This window comes from Juglans regia, chromosome 7 (assembly GCF_001411555.2).
Source record: "Juglans regia cultivar Chandler chromosome 7, Walnut 2.0, whole genome shotgun sequence".
NCBI lineage: Eukaryota > Viridiplantae > Streptophyta > Magnoliopsida > Fagales > Juglandaceae > Juglans > Juglans regia.
Window position 1 is genome coordinate 50,623,332 of NC_049907.1, and position 16,084 is coordinate 50,639,415.

A 16,084-nucleotide genomic window follows, 5' to 3' on the forward strand; every position below is an offset into this window, starting at 1 on the left:
ACATTATCTTTGGATTAGATATTTATTTCAAAACAGTTTTAAGTGATATATATATATATATATATAAAGTAATTTTATAATATTTCTAAAGTATTTAATATTATCATAAAAATATAATAGTCAAAGAAATATAAATATTATGAAGCCATGCAGTTTTATATATTTGCCATCTTTCATTTTAATCCAACTATAACAAATTTGAATTCATAAAGTTCTGTTGCCACTCTCCACGGGCTCTTTTTGTGCACATGCCTGTTTTGGTTCACACCTGGCAGTAAGGGTATTGGCATTGGATTAACCAAATATCTTTTTATCTTTAAATTTAGCAAACATCATCCATATTTACTTCACATTAAATTAGCTAAATTGTTTTCATCCAAACTATAAGTTATAGTAAATCCATTCTTCTTTTCAAATATGAAAAGAACTATAACAAATCTAAAAGTATTTTTTAAGATTATTATATTATAGATATGAGATTTTTATTCATATGAGATTTTACCATCTATATACATATGAGATTATTATATTATAGATTGTTAGATTGTGAAAATAAAAATGAATATAATTTATTGGAAGTTATTAAAGATTATGAAAATAAAATAAAAATTAATAAAAAAATAAAAAATAATAAAAAATAATAAAATTTTATTATTATAGAGAGTGTGATGACTAATACAATGTAAACTTCAAGTTTTGAATGATTAGTTAAAGGTAAAAAAGTTACATATTAGTCAAAATTTAAAGAATAAGATAATCAATCTAATGCTAATGCTCTAAAAACGTGAAAGTGGGGTGGGGGCATTTTTCTAGCGTCACACAGAGGCCGCTTGTCACCTTCCTATTGGGCTGAGGACTTGAGAGGGTAGACTGTCACTTTTCTCCACGTGATGACGTGGCAGGCCACCACGCTGCATACGGATCGGGAAACACGAGAGTTTAGCGTTCTATAATCTTCATCATTCATTGAATTATAAGATTAATTCAAAAACAAAGTTTACAAAGTTTTAGAATAAGAAAAATGATAATATACAAGTTATTTTGAAATTATTTATATGTTTATTTTTAAATGAGAGATATTTTTATAAAATAATATAATTTTAGATAAAAGAAATATATATTTATAACTTTTTTTATAACTTTTATATAAATACGTGCTAAATGGGAGATATTTTTTAAAACAATTTATAAAGCAAGATCATTTTATATAAATACTTTTAAATTAACACATAGTTGTATAAAAATAATAAAAAATAATTATAAATATATCATTAATCTTACATAAATACCCCCATTATAAAAATAATTGAGCATATATTATTACTCATAATAATTTTTTTTTTAGTTTGTTCTTCCAATTTATCTATAAAAATGGCATGTGTGATACACAAATGACAAAATATTATTTTAAAATTTGAAGTTGAAAAAGTGTCATATATACGTGTCAATCTTTTAAATGGTTAGAATAAACCAGTTTATATAAAAATTCTATTAAAAAATGTCAATGAACCATTTTGTGTGGGGTGATAATATCCATCTCATAGATATTCAACTATCTTTAATACTTGTTTGAACTTAATTATCTTAAAAGGATTTTATTATGCATAAGTCATTATTCACTCTCACACTTCACACTTATAACTTTTTTATAAGGTGAGGGATGTTTTTATAGGATATAAGTGTGTTTTTCATAAGATATGAATGTATTTTTTATAAGGTTTGAAGTGTGAGATGATGAATGGTAAATGATAAGAAGAATTTTGATCCTAAAAATAGTTGGCTTGATCCATACTTTCAAGTTAATGAGATAGTGAATCAGTACAAGATTGGTTGGGTGATCAACCCCCTCCAACCCCAATTTTGGGCAGTTGATTTTTTTTTTTAACTATATATTCTTTTAATTTTGTTTTGAAACTTTTTACTTGCAATAACAACTATTTTAAAAGAAAGTCAATGCAACTTCAATCAACAAGATCTTAACTATTTATTTATGAAAAATTATTCTCATTAGTTATTATTATCTACTTCACACTTCACATTTCACATTTTGTAAAAAAAAAATTGTCAGATGTGGAGTAAGGAGTGAATAGTAATTGATGTAAAACTTTAATCTTTATTTATCTTTCGTTTTTAATGGTGGTGGTGTGCTTTTCTTAAGAACCTCCTTCTTCCTAACTCCCCTGTTGGATCAGGTAGTACTCTCCCGCACAGTGAGCGAAACATGCGTTTTCCTGGTATGAGAAATTTATCTGGGGGTGTCATGGGAGCTTGGCAGTCAGAAGTTGTTGGTAGCTTGGATGAAACTTTTGCATCCACTTTACTAGATGAGTTTAAGAGCAATAAGTCTAAATCCATTGAACTTTCTGAAATTGCAGGCAAAGTCGTTGAGTTCAGGTATCTACTGCTTGTTAAACTTTCTTTGCTGTCATTTATTGGAGACCTCCAGGTTTTAATTCTCTGATTGAATACCTTCAACAGTGCTGATCAGTATGGGAGTCAATTTATTCAACAGAAACTTGAGACTGCCACAGCAGAAGAGAAAAACATGGTTTTCGATGAAATTATGCCCCAAGCACTTTCATTAATGACTGATGTTTTTGGTAATTATGTGATTCAGAAGGTAATTTTGTCTATTAATTTGTTTCTGCCCTTATTTTTTAAAATGTAATCATAAGTTGAGTACTCGAATGTTGTCTTTATGCCTAGCATTTATGATTTTGTATTCAGTTCTTTGAGCATGGAACTGCGCCCCAAATCAGAGAATAACAGATCCTAGCTCAATGATCACGTGCTGACCCTTAGCCTTCAAATGTATGGCTGTCAAGTTATCCAGAAGGTATGGTCATCCACTTGACCCGACATATGCAAACTTTACATCATGTCAGTACATTCTTTATATTTGCTTTTCTTGAATTTTTTGCTTGAGTTTCAACAGTGGTATCTTCTACCCTGTATCGATACGCGTTGAAGATACTGGCTTAATGCTGTTATATAACATAATTTATTTGCGAAATCCTTAAAGAGTCCCAGCTGAGTTCATGCTGACATTCACCCACTTAAGTGGTGGGAACCATGATAAATTAGCTGGTCTTTGAGAATGGTGAACAAGACATTGAAATCCTTGAGAGTTCCAGCCGAGATCATACTGACATTCACTTGCTTAAGTGGTGGGGACCATGATAAAGCTGCTCTTTGAGAATGGTGAATAAGGCATTGATTTTGAGGAGTTTTAAACACTATATGGGAATCATCTAAACCCTAATAACTTCGAAGCAACTCATTGCACTAACGAGAAATTTAGGCTCTCCAAACTACCGTTAGGTTTGAGTATATTGAACTGGATGAGTCAGTATGCCAACTTCTTTGCTTTCCAAATGGTAGAGGACATGGAAGCGCATTAACTCATACTGATCGCAGTTTTTTCTAATCTTGTTAAGGATTTAGGATTTCAGAGCCTGCATGCCTCTAATTTGTTGTACCAAAACCACCCAGAAACACACTCAAACACAAGATAGAGACAATATGTAAGTGGTTCGGCAACTTGCCTACGTCCACTATAGTGAAAATAATATATTTCGAAACTTCTTCAAAATATACAAACTCTAACAAAAACTATCTCTACACTGCATTCTTTAGATTTTTCACACACTTGTTCCATTTACAACTGATCTCCTTTTATAGGAGAAAGCTCAGGGGACAAACTAATCTACAGTCACCGCCATTGACAATTTGAGGCACTGTTGGGAGATATTTCTGATATTTTGGAGACACCATAAATGCTTGAGGACAAGCTTAATTTATGGGGCAGCTATACAAGACAATTTTACATTCATATTCACACGTTGGGTTGATATTTAACATAATTATATCCTAATGCCAATTGCATAAGTACGGGTGCATTGACCTTGCATTAGAACTGAAATTTCGGAGCTGGATTTGTACTCTTCAGGCTATAGAAGTCGTTGATTTGGACCAACACACTAAAATGGTCAAGGAGCTGGATGGTCATGTTATGCGTTGCGTACGTGATCAAAATGGGAACCATGTCATCCAAAAATGTATTGAATGTGTACCTGAAGATGCCATCTAGTAGGGCTGTACAGAAATCGACAGCACCGGCCGCCACCGACGCGAACCGACCGGCCGCGTCAGGAACCGGCCGGAACCGGTCAGCGTGCGGTGGAAATAGCTAGAAACCGATGTTCAGCGGTTCGGTCTCGGTTTGAAGCTGGACTGGACCGCTGAACCGACCGATATAATAAAATCCTTTTTTTTTTTAATATACCCTTATCAAAACGGCGCCGTTTTAGTTAATAAGTACTGCAACTGATACTGGAAACGACGCCGTTTGACATTAAACCAAACGTCGTTGTTTTATTAAGGACGTAAGAAAAAAATAATAAGTCTGAAACGACGCCGTTCCACTTAAACTTAAGTGAAACAACGTCGTTTCGTTAAGAGCTTTCTTCTTCCCCGATCTTCTTCTTCCCGAAAGTCTCTCCTCTGCAACCCTCTCTCTCTCTCTCTTCTGTAACTCTCTCTCTCTCCTATGCATCTCTCCCTCTCTCATTCTCTCTCATAATTATCTCACTAGAACTGCCAAAGAACCGACGCCGACCGAGAACCGGCAGAGAACTGCCTCGATCGGTGTCCTCCTCGCCATCGACCGGTTACGGTCGGCATCTCATCCACTTTTCCAGACGTCGATCGGCGTCGGTTTTCACCCCTACCATCTAGTTTATTGTTTCAACCTTTTATGATCAAGTTCTGACTATGTCTACTCATGATCCATATGGCTGTCGTGTCATTCAGGTAAAAAACTGTGTTTTTCTATGTGCACATGTCTGTGTGGTGTCTGAAATGGAAGGATTATGGCTAAAGTTATATAAATTTAATATGACAGAGAATCCTGGAGCACTGTGATGACCCTAAAACACAACAAATAATGATGGATGAGATTTTGCAGTCTGTTTGCATGTTGGCACGAGACCAGTATGGGAATTATGTTGTACAGGTTTGTTGTACATCTTGGAAGCTTCGTGTTTGCTACTGCTATTTGGACTCATATAGGACAACTTATGTTGATTATTTGTCATGACATTCTTTCCCAGTTGTTCATTGTTTGTGCTGACCATTGTATTTCTTTGAAATAAGTAATAGTAGAGATCCTTCTGTTCTGTTGATAAATTATGTTGACTTAAATTCAACTCCTCCAAGAGTTGGAGGGACTCTAAACATTGCTGAGAAATTAAATCATATCGGAGCTTATAATTTCTTTATCACATGGACCACATGGTATATTTTAGATATTATTGAAATTTGATTTTGGGCATCCCTAATTTTACCATGCAGTACATTTTGGCCTGCATTATTTAGCTGTTAAGGCCCTATTATTATTATTATTATTTCATGAATAGTACATTTTGACTTGTGTTACTTCACAAATGGTTTTTACTCTTTATTGGATTCATGGATGTCCATTTATCATGACATATGTTTGTGTTTTCTTTGCTCAACACTTCAACTCAGTTGTTGTACCAAGTGTTTTGATTGCTTCCATCCATTTTTACAGCATGTGCTGGAGCATGGAAAGCCTCATGAACGTTCAGCTATAATAAATAAATTAACTGATCAGATTGTCCAAATGAGCCAGCAGAAATTTGCCTCTAATGTTATCTACAAGTGTTTAAGCTTTGGAACTCCAACAGAATGCCAGACACTGGTCTATGAGATGCTTGGTTCCACTGATGAAAATGAACCCCTTCAGGTTTGTCAATTGTCCAAGTTCCTAGTGCTTACTGTCATTATATATGTTTAAAGTCCGTTCAAGCTTTTTCCATCATATATTTTCGAGTCAAATGAAAGTGCTTCTATTTCTCAATATATCTCTTACGTTTCTCTTCAATGGAATAGAACCGCACCCATTGTGGACTGTCATCCCTCTTGCTATGATATTAGTCCTTTGTGGATGACATATGATAACCCTGTACGTCAACAAATTTGCATTTAGATGTATGGGGGGTTGACCATGCCAATTTAAATCGCTACCCTTAGATTGTTGAAGGTTGCTAACCCTTAGGGGTTGGCTCAAGTGATAAAGGCCTTAGGCTCGGGGGTATGCTCCCCCTAGATCTAAGGTTCAAATTCTTTTGGGTGCAAACAATCTCTAGGAATTATCTGATTGGAGGATTTTTCTCTTAAATTACCTGAGGTGTATTTGCGGAAACTTCCTTGCTGAGGGTCTGTGCACCCCTAAGATTAGTCGGGACGCTGTTCCTAGACACCTGGTACTAATAAAAAAAAAAAAAAAAAAGAGAGAGAGATTGTTGAAGGTTCCCATACCTTATGAAGGTTTCCCTTAAAGCTAGGGTATTTGATGTCTCTTTTGACAGGTCCAAGTGTATTTTTTATTTTCATTTTAGATTTGCAATTCATAAGGTTTCCATCCTTGTACAGTTTTAGGCCATTCTATGTATCTGCAAGGTAATTCGTTTTGCTAATGTTCTTGAACCTCGTTTATCATTATGTGAACTTTTCTAACACTTTCTTCTTTTGTTTTTGGTTTCTTCCTTGTTGATTTAGGTAATGATGAAAGATCAGTTTGCAAACTATGTTGTATAGAAAGTGTTTGAAACTTGTGATGACCAGCAACTTGAACTAATACTTAACCGAATAAAGGTCCATCTGAATGCTCTGAAGAAGCATACGTACGGAAAGCATATAGTTGCGCATGTGTAGAGAAACTTGTTGCAGCTGGAGGTACTTTCTTTCTTTAGTAGTTCATTTGGTTCTACTCTTTACTTGTATACACGAAGACAGTAAAATTTTTTGTCTCCAATGGTTTTTCTTTAATGTTAATTTCTTGTCAATTGATTGAGCATTGGTGAGCCCCGATATATTTCTTTGTATGTCTATTTTACTTGCCTTCTCAGTTTTAGATCTTGTATTATCATGAATTTATGGGGAATATATGCTAAGATTGTACTCAGTTTTTTCCTTCAATACATAACGAGCATGTAAAAGCTTTCTGATTGGGTGCTAGGAAACAAAGCTCTTGTACAGCTAACTGAGGATTAGCATAATGAATCCTCATCCCGCTCAGATGGCCTAGGAAACAAAGCTCTTGTACAGCTAACTGAGGATAGTATGAGCACCCTCTCTCTCTCTCTCTCTTCCAATCTCCTGTCTACTAGGAGCTAATTGAAAATAAAAATTGGTGCTTGTACTTAAGAAACTGTACATTGTTAGCTTGAGAATATACCTAGAAACAGGCTAGCTGAGGATCAGGTGGTGAACGCACCAGATGATTCTGCAGAGGAGATAAAAATTAGTGTACAAGTTTTAACGGTGTAAAAGGAAAAAAAGGAGGTATTAGATTTGTAACCGAGACTGTACAAAATGCTATCAGGTGGAGAGAGCCTTTGTGTTTAGGAGAATCCAGAATTTTTCTTAAATGTGAAATTTGATTATTTTGTTTTATTTAAAGAACCTTTTCCCCAACTCAATATGGCTGGCATATAAATTTGGTGCTGCTTTGTATGTTGATCATTATGTTTTGGAGGAACGTTATTTGTAACAATTATTTGATGGGTGGGGGTGCGAATATGAGTGATGGCTTGTCCAATCTGGGTAAGAAGTTGGACAAAATACTTGCTTTTCGATACTGTACTTAAACTTGCTTAATGGTTTTGTGTACTCACTCAAATGCTCATGTGAGTGATGTTTTGGGCTTTCTATAGTCTATAATGTACATGAGAAGTCAAAATTTGCAACTCAATCTTTACATGTTTGATACTTAGATGCTAGTACTCTGCACCCCTAACAGTATTAGCAAAACTTAATTAGAAGCGATGGTTAAAATTTAAAATCTATGTGATGCATTTTGAAGACACTTTGTAGCAACGAAATCTAATTTTTAAGACGCTCCTACTTCCATTCATGAGCTGCAGAAGGAATCTTATGGCGTGCTAAATCCCAACTTGCATTCAGATTCCTTTCCAGTGATCTCTATCATAAATTACCAAAGGTACTGGGTGATAATGATTACCCTAAACCAAGTTGGCTTTGAAAATGCAAACTGCAAATTGAATTTGACGTGGCATTGGCAGTACCCACTGCCTAGTGGTGGAAATAGACTTAGGGTGTCTAATCCGTGGGCTGAGATAATCAAATCCGGGTTTCCAGACAATAATTCACCCACACCATAGAAAAAGTCAAAAAACTTGAACAATAGTGATTACAAATATCACGGACATCATTGATAACAAAACAGCAGACGTAGACTTGCTTTTAACTTTACTGTTCAAGTCATCCATCAAACAGGAGGGCAAAACGTGATGACATACCGAGGAGCCCTGCATGTCTTTAGAGCTGTAGAATCATCGTATGCGTAGCTGTAAGCCCGGGGGCAGATGGCCTTAAAAAGATGAGCAAACACCGTTGGCTTGCAACTCTTTGGATTGGCAAATTCCCCAGTACAGCAATACCTATCCGACTTTGCGGCCAAACAGGCGCTTTTGCAGCCCACCACCTTCCCTTGGCGCTTTATCTCCAAGGCAGATGGACAGCAAACATTCAAGTCAGCTTCGCACGCGGCTACTCCACACCCCACACCACCGCCTACAGGAACCATTGACACAGGAAGATTAAACCCGTCGACCAAACTCACATCATAGTAATGTAAGGCGGACTTGGGGGTTCCAAGTGTCATTTCTACCAAAGTGGCCGGAGGGACTCCGCCAATGCCTTGGCAATGTAAAAGCCCCGCGCAGTCCCCAGTTTGGCATGACCTCTTGCCAGTTTGTTTTTCGAAGCAGCAGCCTTGTCTGCCCCATATTCTCCCAGACCATCCCTCCGCGACTTCGAGGACTACTTCCTCGCCGCTATAGAGATGGAAGCCGCCATCTTTGGGGTTTGGTTGGCCTGAAGTGCCAAGAACTCCAGGCCATATGCTCTCCTTGCAGTTGTTCACTATTATGAGTTGAATCCCATCTGCAAACAAAACATAAACAGGCGGTAATGTACGATCAAAGCTGTTATATTTTACACTAGACGTAGATCGAGATGCGAGAGATCAAGAAGAGTCTTGTAAATGTTTTGGTGAAGAAAAGGTTACGTTTGAAAGGCTTCCACAGTTTTCATACACACAAGCACATACACAGAGAGAGAGAGAGAGAGAGAGAGCACCTGCGAAGAAGAGGGAGTAGAGAATACAGAGGAAGAAGGGAAGTAAGGCATTTGCCATTTGTTTAAGGATTCTGGGATGTGGAACTGATTGTTCGTCCTCTGTATGTGTTGAGAGTGGGAGTGCGAACCTAAAAGGGAGAGGGAGGAGCGACGTTTCCTTGTCTTTCGCAGCCACGAAAGAACTTTAACTGGAAAGAAACTTCCCCAGTATAAACGGTTTGCCAACCTGAGGTATTTAGAATTAGAGACGGACTCTCAACTGGTAGTAAATTGGATTTAAGTGTCTCATTTGATATTTAGAAGACTTTTGGGATGATTTACAAGAACATCTTAATAGCCTGGAGTTTATAGTGAATCATATTTATCGTAAACGTAATGTTGTGGCTGACTTTCTAGCTAAATGTGGGGCTAAAGGTTTGAATTCTGAGTGGTCTGATATTCACATGCTGCCTAACCTATTGAGGGGTTTTCTCCGCATGGACAAATTGGGTATGCCCTACCTGAGGATATCATAAGTCTCGTGCCAGGTTTGTTTTGCGTTATTTGTTTGTCTAATTTTCTATCTCGGTATTTGCATCTCCTTCTTTTTGTGTATGTGGCTTTTTGCAGGTTTCATTCTTTGGCTTGTTCGGAAGTAGGTTATGTATATTTCTTAAGGCTTGTACGCTATATGGTCGCACTGGTTTTGATGCTTGGGTTCTCTTTTTCTAGTTTTAGTTTTTTGTACCTTCCAGGTGTCGTGATTGTGATCACGGTTTTCCTCTGCCAAAAATAAAGGTAATCAATAAAATTGGGGTTTCGTCCTTTTTTTTTTTTAAAAAAAAAAAAAAAAAAAAAAACGTTTTGCCAACGATGATAGTGAAGGAGAAAGAAAAAGATAACAGAAAAGAAAACTGACTGAATGTGCACTTTGGTAACTTAACGTTGTTGCTACTCATTTGGGAATATGTGAATATTATCATATTCTAGCATTACTCCCTTATTTACGGTGCTTCTATAGCTAGAATTTTGTTTTCAGCTTAAATCACCTCATCTGTTCAATGTTCATTTTCTGGATGTGTTTGAGTTGGGTTCAAGTTGTGCAACTCATGTTTCTGTGTGTCCCTCTTCCTCAAGTGAAAAATAAAGGCACAAATTGCTTGGTAAAACCCCTTATCTATTTATTATTGGAAAATGCTAACTTGCCCATGGTTTACTCCATCTAGTGCTCGTGTATTTTATTTATTTATTTTTATTTAATAGTTAAAAAAGTAATTATTAGTAAATTTGTGATTTTTTTAAATGTTTAAAAATGATTAAAAGAAAAAAAAATAGAAAGTGCAATTTGCACGAGGGGCACAAGGCAGCCTTTATTATATTATAACTTTAAGGCTGCATTTGGATATTGAGACAATCTCAGATGATTTAAGTTAACTTGTAAATAATAGTATTTTATAGATTTTATTGGAATGTGTTTGAATGTAAATAGATTCTGATATGTATTTGAATGTAGAAAATATATTAAGATGAATTTAATATTTTATAAAAAAATAATAACTCTCATAAATTATTAGTTTGAGATGAATTTAGATCCAAAGATAGCTTAAACATTTCCTTTACTCTCATTGAGACTAGGGCTGGGCTTCGACTCCGACGAAGTCGAAGTTGTCGTTTCCGACATTCGACTTCGACAAGAGTCGGAGCCAAATTGTTCCTCCGACTCCGAACTGGAGTCGGAGTCCGGAGCTCTGACCTCCGATCGGAGTCAGACTCTGATAGGAACTCCGACTGTCGATCAGAGCTCAGACTTTCGATCAGAGCTCCAAATTCGGTTTGGAGTCGGACTGTTTATTTCTCTGCATTTCTAACAGACCGAAATGTATTTGAACGGCAAAATTATATGGTGGGGAATTTTAGTTTATTTCAATTTTTTCTCTTTTTACAGATTTCATAAAGCTTTAAAGCCTGGTGGAAGAGAAATATGGATTCGAAGTTCATAAGTAGATGCATTATCTGGTTACTTGGGATGGATAGAAATAAGATCATCTATTGTTTTGTATCCCTTTCGTTCTATCAGAGTTTTGCTTGGTATCTATTGTATTTGATTGTATCTATTGCAATAGCTTTGGTTGGTTCGGACTATAGTTGTAACTTGTAAGTTGTAACATGTTAGTTTTAAAATTGTTGTAGATTGTATTGAATTGTATCTAATTATCTATTGTAATTGTTTTCTCTTCATTTAATTTTTTAAACTACAATCTCGGTTTTATAGTTGGGTTTTTTTAAAAAAATTTCGAAGTCGGAATCGACTCTGACTCCGACTCCGAATAGTTATTCGGAGCTACTTCGAATTTCGATTAGTCTGGAGTCGGCATCGGAGCAGAAGTCGGACGGAGTCGGAATTTTCAGAATTTTGCACACCCCTAATTGCAATACGGACATTTCCCATTTACCTTTTGTAATCATTCACTTATCAATTATGTCACTTATAGTTATTTTTATATATTTTTTTATACATTTTATTGATATGATTGATAAAAAATAATTAAAAAAAATGATGCAGCCAATTATATTATTAGAATGTATAAAAATTACGTAAAAATAACTGTACATAAAATTTTTGTTCACTTATCCATCTCTTACACATTTCTACTATTTAATTGACCCTTTTTGTATAAAAGACAATTTCAATTTTCAATTTTGAAAAATGAAAAGACCATTTGATTTTTTCTTCCCAAAAGACCATTTGCATGCCACTCTAATTATAATTACAGACAAAAATTACTTTTTTTTTTTTTGTAAGTTTTTTCTTTTTCTGTAGCATGCGTCTAGTGCAACAGAATAGCACACACGCTTATATATGTACATGATCACAATAGAGATTTGAAAGGGGTTTGACATTAACACGTACGGGCATTTTACACCGACTGAGGAATAACCAAGATTTTGAATACCGTGCTGTACCGATTGGTATGTATTTAACGTGTCGGAATAGTAATTGACACAGGAGAGATAAGTGTTTAGTATTAGGTCAAATAGTCATTTCCGTACGTTTCGATTTATATCGACCAGTTTTCGATATACCAACCGGTTTATTGTGTACGGATCAAAATTTTATATTTTTATAATTTTTACTTAAATTCTCATATTTAAAAATTATTTTTTAACTTTTTTTAATCTCTTTTTATCGAGAGTTGAAAATCAAATCCTTACTTTTATTTTCGTGATGAAGATGAATGATTATTTTTTTTAATAATTGAATTGAGAACTTAAAAGTATTATTTATTTTATAAATGAGTTTTAATTCTTTAAGACTTGTATTAATATTATTTTAAAATTTATATATATAATTTATTTATTTATATATAAACTATTTCAATACGATATCAGAAACTATATTGATATTAAAATATTTGATTCTAATAAATTAATCGGAACGGTATTTAAAACTTTGGGCATAACTCCCAAAGTGAAACTCCTAAAAATCCCGTATTGGACCTTGGCTAAACGGCAGAACAAACGGCTGATAAATTGGAGAGGATTGCTTCAGCGGCATGCATCCTGGACGAATCTAATACAAGATTCTCTCTTTTATAATCTTTCAAGGAGTCATCAAGCACGTATATCCATACCCCACTTCCATCATTTTAATTTTTTATAACATGATTCTTGGACACAAAAGGACAGGATCTTAATGATGATAAAGCGGAGGTCATTATTGCTTGCTTTGATTTCTCTCCTCCTTTTCTTTGGATAATGATGAATGATGATGGTAAATTTTACACTCTGAATTCACCTCTTCTTCCTCATCAGGATATTGTCCTTGTCTGTATTACCTTAGCACACCCGCAGCCTAAATATTCATATTCCCCATCGATTCCCTGCAATTTTCTAAACCCCCCAAACTATCTCCATGTCCTTTTAGATCCATGTGGGAGCTTAATCAACGCATAAATAACAACTGAATTGAGGAGCTGAGTTTGAAGACTAAGGTAACGGAGTTATATTCAAATATTTTCTGAGTCAAATTTTAGAGAGCTACTGCTTGCTAATTGCATACTGCCACATAGTTGATAGACATGCCATTGGTATACCATAGAGAGATTCTGGAATTCCACGGTCAGAGTGGAGTGAAGAAACGAGGTAAGTTCAAGACTAAAGCCAGCAATATTCTTCTTAGTTTTGGTCAAATTGTAGCTCCTCTGTAGCTTTATGAAGTGGGACACCGCTGCACGCTTAACTCTCTCGCATGCAAGACTTCATGCATATATGAAAACTGCATGTAGCTTGAATTTCACATGCTAAATTGTTGGTGCAAAGGGGCTGAAAAATAGAAAATAGTGAGAGAAAAGTTTGCTTCAAGCGTGTTATGAATGTCACTTTTTTTAAGACAATATTCGCCCCCATCAATAACGGTATGCACACGGATTACAAGCGAATTTGCCTCTAAGATACAATAAAGTCCAAAACAAGTCTGTTTGTCTAACTGCGTTATACACACGAAATTAGATCCTGAATACTCTCAGATTTTACTATTCAACCAAGAGATTAGAAATCTGTTCTCTGCAGAATGAACAGATCCTAATAACAAGTTTTGAAGAAATGAAAAACTTTTGGGAGAAAGATAATTTCGAAATTGCCTACTTTCCTTCTATATTCTGTATTCCATTATTAAAATTTGTAGGCCAATAGGTCTATTTATAGAGGGCCAAATGATGTGAATGAAAAGCTATAACTTTTAATTTTTCTAAAATCTGAACCGAACAGATATATTTCTCCACCAACCATCTCGCACAGATTCAAATCCTGACTGGTGTGACTTTTGGCAATTTTGTTGCCAAGAGTTGTGGCTTTTGTGCACCACATGCACGTCCCTTCATGCATGAGTGCTTGGACTGAGTGGAGGCCATCATTCCTACAAAATAATTAAAACTCCTCTTTGATAAAGGTGTGGTTTGGACCTCTTACTTCAAAGTAGATAACGATAGTAAATACCATTGAGCCAGTTGACAACTACAACCCCAACAATGGACCAAAATTATTATAACCACAAGTAATAGCTTACAATCTTTTCTTAATTTATCTCTTTCCAAAATAATTCATAACTTCTAAAAATAAATTTCTAAAATATTATTAATAATAAATATTATATATACTTATTTTGAAAATATTTCCAACATAAATAACTCCGAACTACACATTATCATGCTTAGAATATGCTATGCATTTTTTTCTTCACATTTATTCTCCATGATTATGTCACGAACTGGTTAAGAAACTGCATATGCATATGGTACTTTTTTCACAGGTTTTGCCTATTTACATATCTCCCCAAAAAAAAAAAAATGTTACAGGAATTAACAAAGAGAGGTAGAGTTAACAACGGATTGAGACAAGTGGGGGGAGGGTTGAAAGACCATTGCGGAGATGGTTGACTGAATATTTGCTGTCATGTGTGGATTCTAATGTAGTGTATAGATCTGAAAATAATTAATTAGTCAAAAATTCAGTAAGGAAAAGATTACAAAAAAAAAAAGGCAATTTAAGTTTCACTTTGTTCGTATGGATGCATCAGTGACAGCTTTAATCTTATATTAGATGCAAGAATTGTCGGCAGGGACATTTGGATTCACGTGTTGTAGGGCTTTCTACACACGTTGTTTGCAGTTTGCACATTAAAAAGGCATGCATCGATCGGTGGAGGAACCCGCCAAGATGCTTTGCTAGGTACTATAGAAAGAGATGGAAAGATAGGAGCGAGCTAGGCTGGTCTCTTCTCGATTGGTAAAGCAAAAGCAAGCACCTGGGTGGTAGGTACCCACCACGCAGCATGTTTTGTCACGTATTCTTTGCCATCCCAAAAGAATGAGTTGTGCTATACAGAAGCCTCACATTCTGCACACCCACTTAAAAATATGTGATTTTATTTTTTTATCCTCATATTTTATATTGCACCCACTTAAAAATATGTGATTTTACTTTTTTATCCTCATATTTTATATTGAAGATGGTGATACTCTTACAGTAGTTGATAGATGTCTGTATAATTTAATTGGATAAGAGTGTTTGTAACCTTGAAGATTAGGACACTTTTATGATCCCATTTCTCTCCTTCAAAAGAATCATTATCTAACTGCCACAGCAAGAATTTGTGCTGGAGAAAGTCTGCATGATACGGTTGTTGGAAGGTTGGCTTCTAAACCAGTAAACCTTAATTAATTAATTAATCTGCATCTCCTCTCCATCTCTATCTCACCAAATCCATCCTAGATATGGCTCTCATGTTTCTCTTGGTCAATAGATATTGCACCATATATATGAAGTAGTGCAGGAATACCCAAAAAGGACATGAAATAAATAATCATTGACTTGAGGATTCAGGCGGAACATTCCCGAGGTTGAGATGCTGAATAGGTTCTTGAACTACTTCTCGTCTCTCTCTGATTCTCCTCCCCTTGAAGAGCCCCTCTGGCCTCCTCCCTAAGCGTTCCCTCACCATCCCTCTTTATTTCTCGGCATATTCTTTTATTCCCCCTCTTTTTTGGCTTCAAAGAGTATATCTGGTTCCACCTCTCCCGATCTTGCACCTCTGTTTTTATTCCCGCTTTCCACTTACACGGTTTGCCACTATCATCATCCTTCTGCCTAACATCTCCTAAGGACAGCGGCCTACTCCAACAATACTTGGATCCAAATACTAGGTATAGCATCACGTGGTTCTTGTTCTCTGCATCAAGATCGTCTCCTACAATCTCATCGCTTGTTCATACAAAAGCCTTAACCGAACAATTTAGACAGCTTTTATGTATTTTTTATTGTTGTTTTGTATGCGGGAATCTTTCCCATATTAATTATATTCACAATTTAATATACTTTTATGATATTATCGAGAAGATTAAAAAAGAAAAGATTCTTGAAT

At 35.5% G+C, this 16,084-nt stretch overlaps 1 protein-coding gene and 1 pseudogene across 1 annotated transcript; one reads left to right on the plus strand and one right to left on the minus strand.

The window, feature by feature from the left end:
• Positions 1-1,738: 1,738 nt before the first annotated feature.
• On the plus strand, positions 1,739-6,776 carry LOC108986321 (annotated as a pseudogene).
• A 1,428-nt stretch (positions 6,777-8,204) lies between these two features.
• Positions 8,205-9,415, minus strand: LOC108986300 (thaumatin-like protein). The gene is made up of 2 exons (XM_018958878.2): positions 9,187-9,415; positions 8,205-8,991 (listed from the first exon to the last, which is right to left on the minus strand). Exons 1-2 carry the CDS (start codon positions 9,242-9,244, stop codon positions 8,315-8,317), a joined length of 735 nt encoding a protein of 244 aa, XP_018814423.1. The 5' UTR covers positions 9,245-9,415; the 3' UTR covers positions 8,205-8,314.
• Positions 9,416-16,084: the final 6,669 nt, after the last annotated feature.

Bases quoted from the DNA above. Each gene is read 5' to 3' on its own strand.
- LOC108986300 (XM_018958878.2), bottom strand. From the start codon at position 9,244: ATGGCAAATGCCTTACTTCCCTTCTTCCTCTGTATTCTCTACTCCCTC. The intron at 8,992-9,186 runs GTGCTCTCTCTC...TTTTGTTTGCAG, and splicing joins CTACTCCCTCTTCTTCGCAG to ATGGGATTCAACTCATAATA.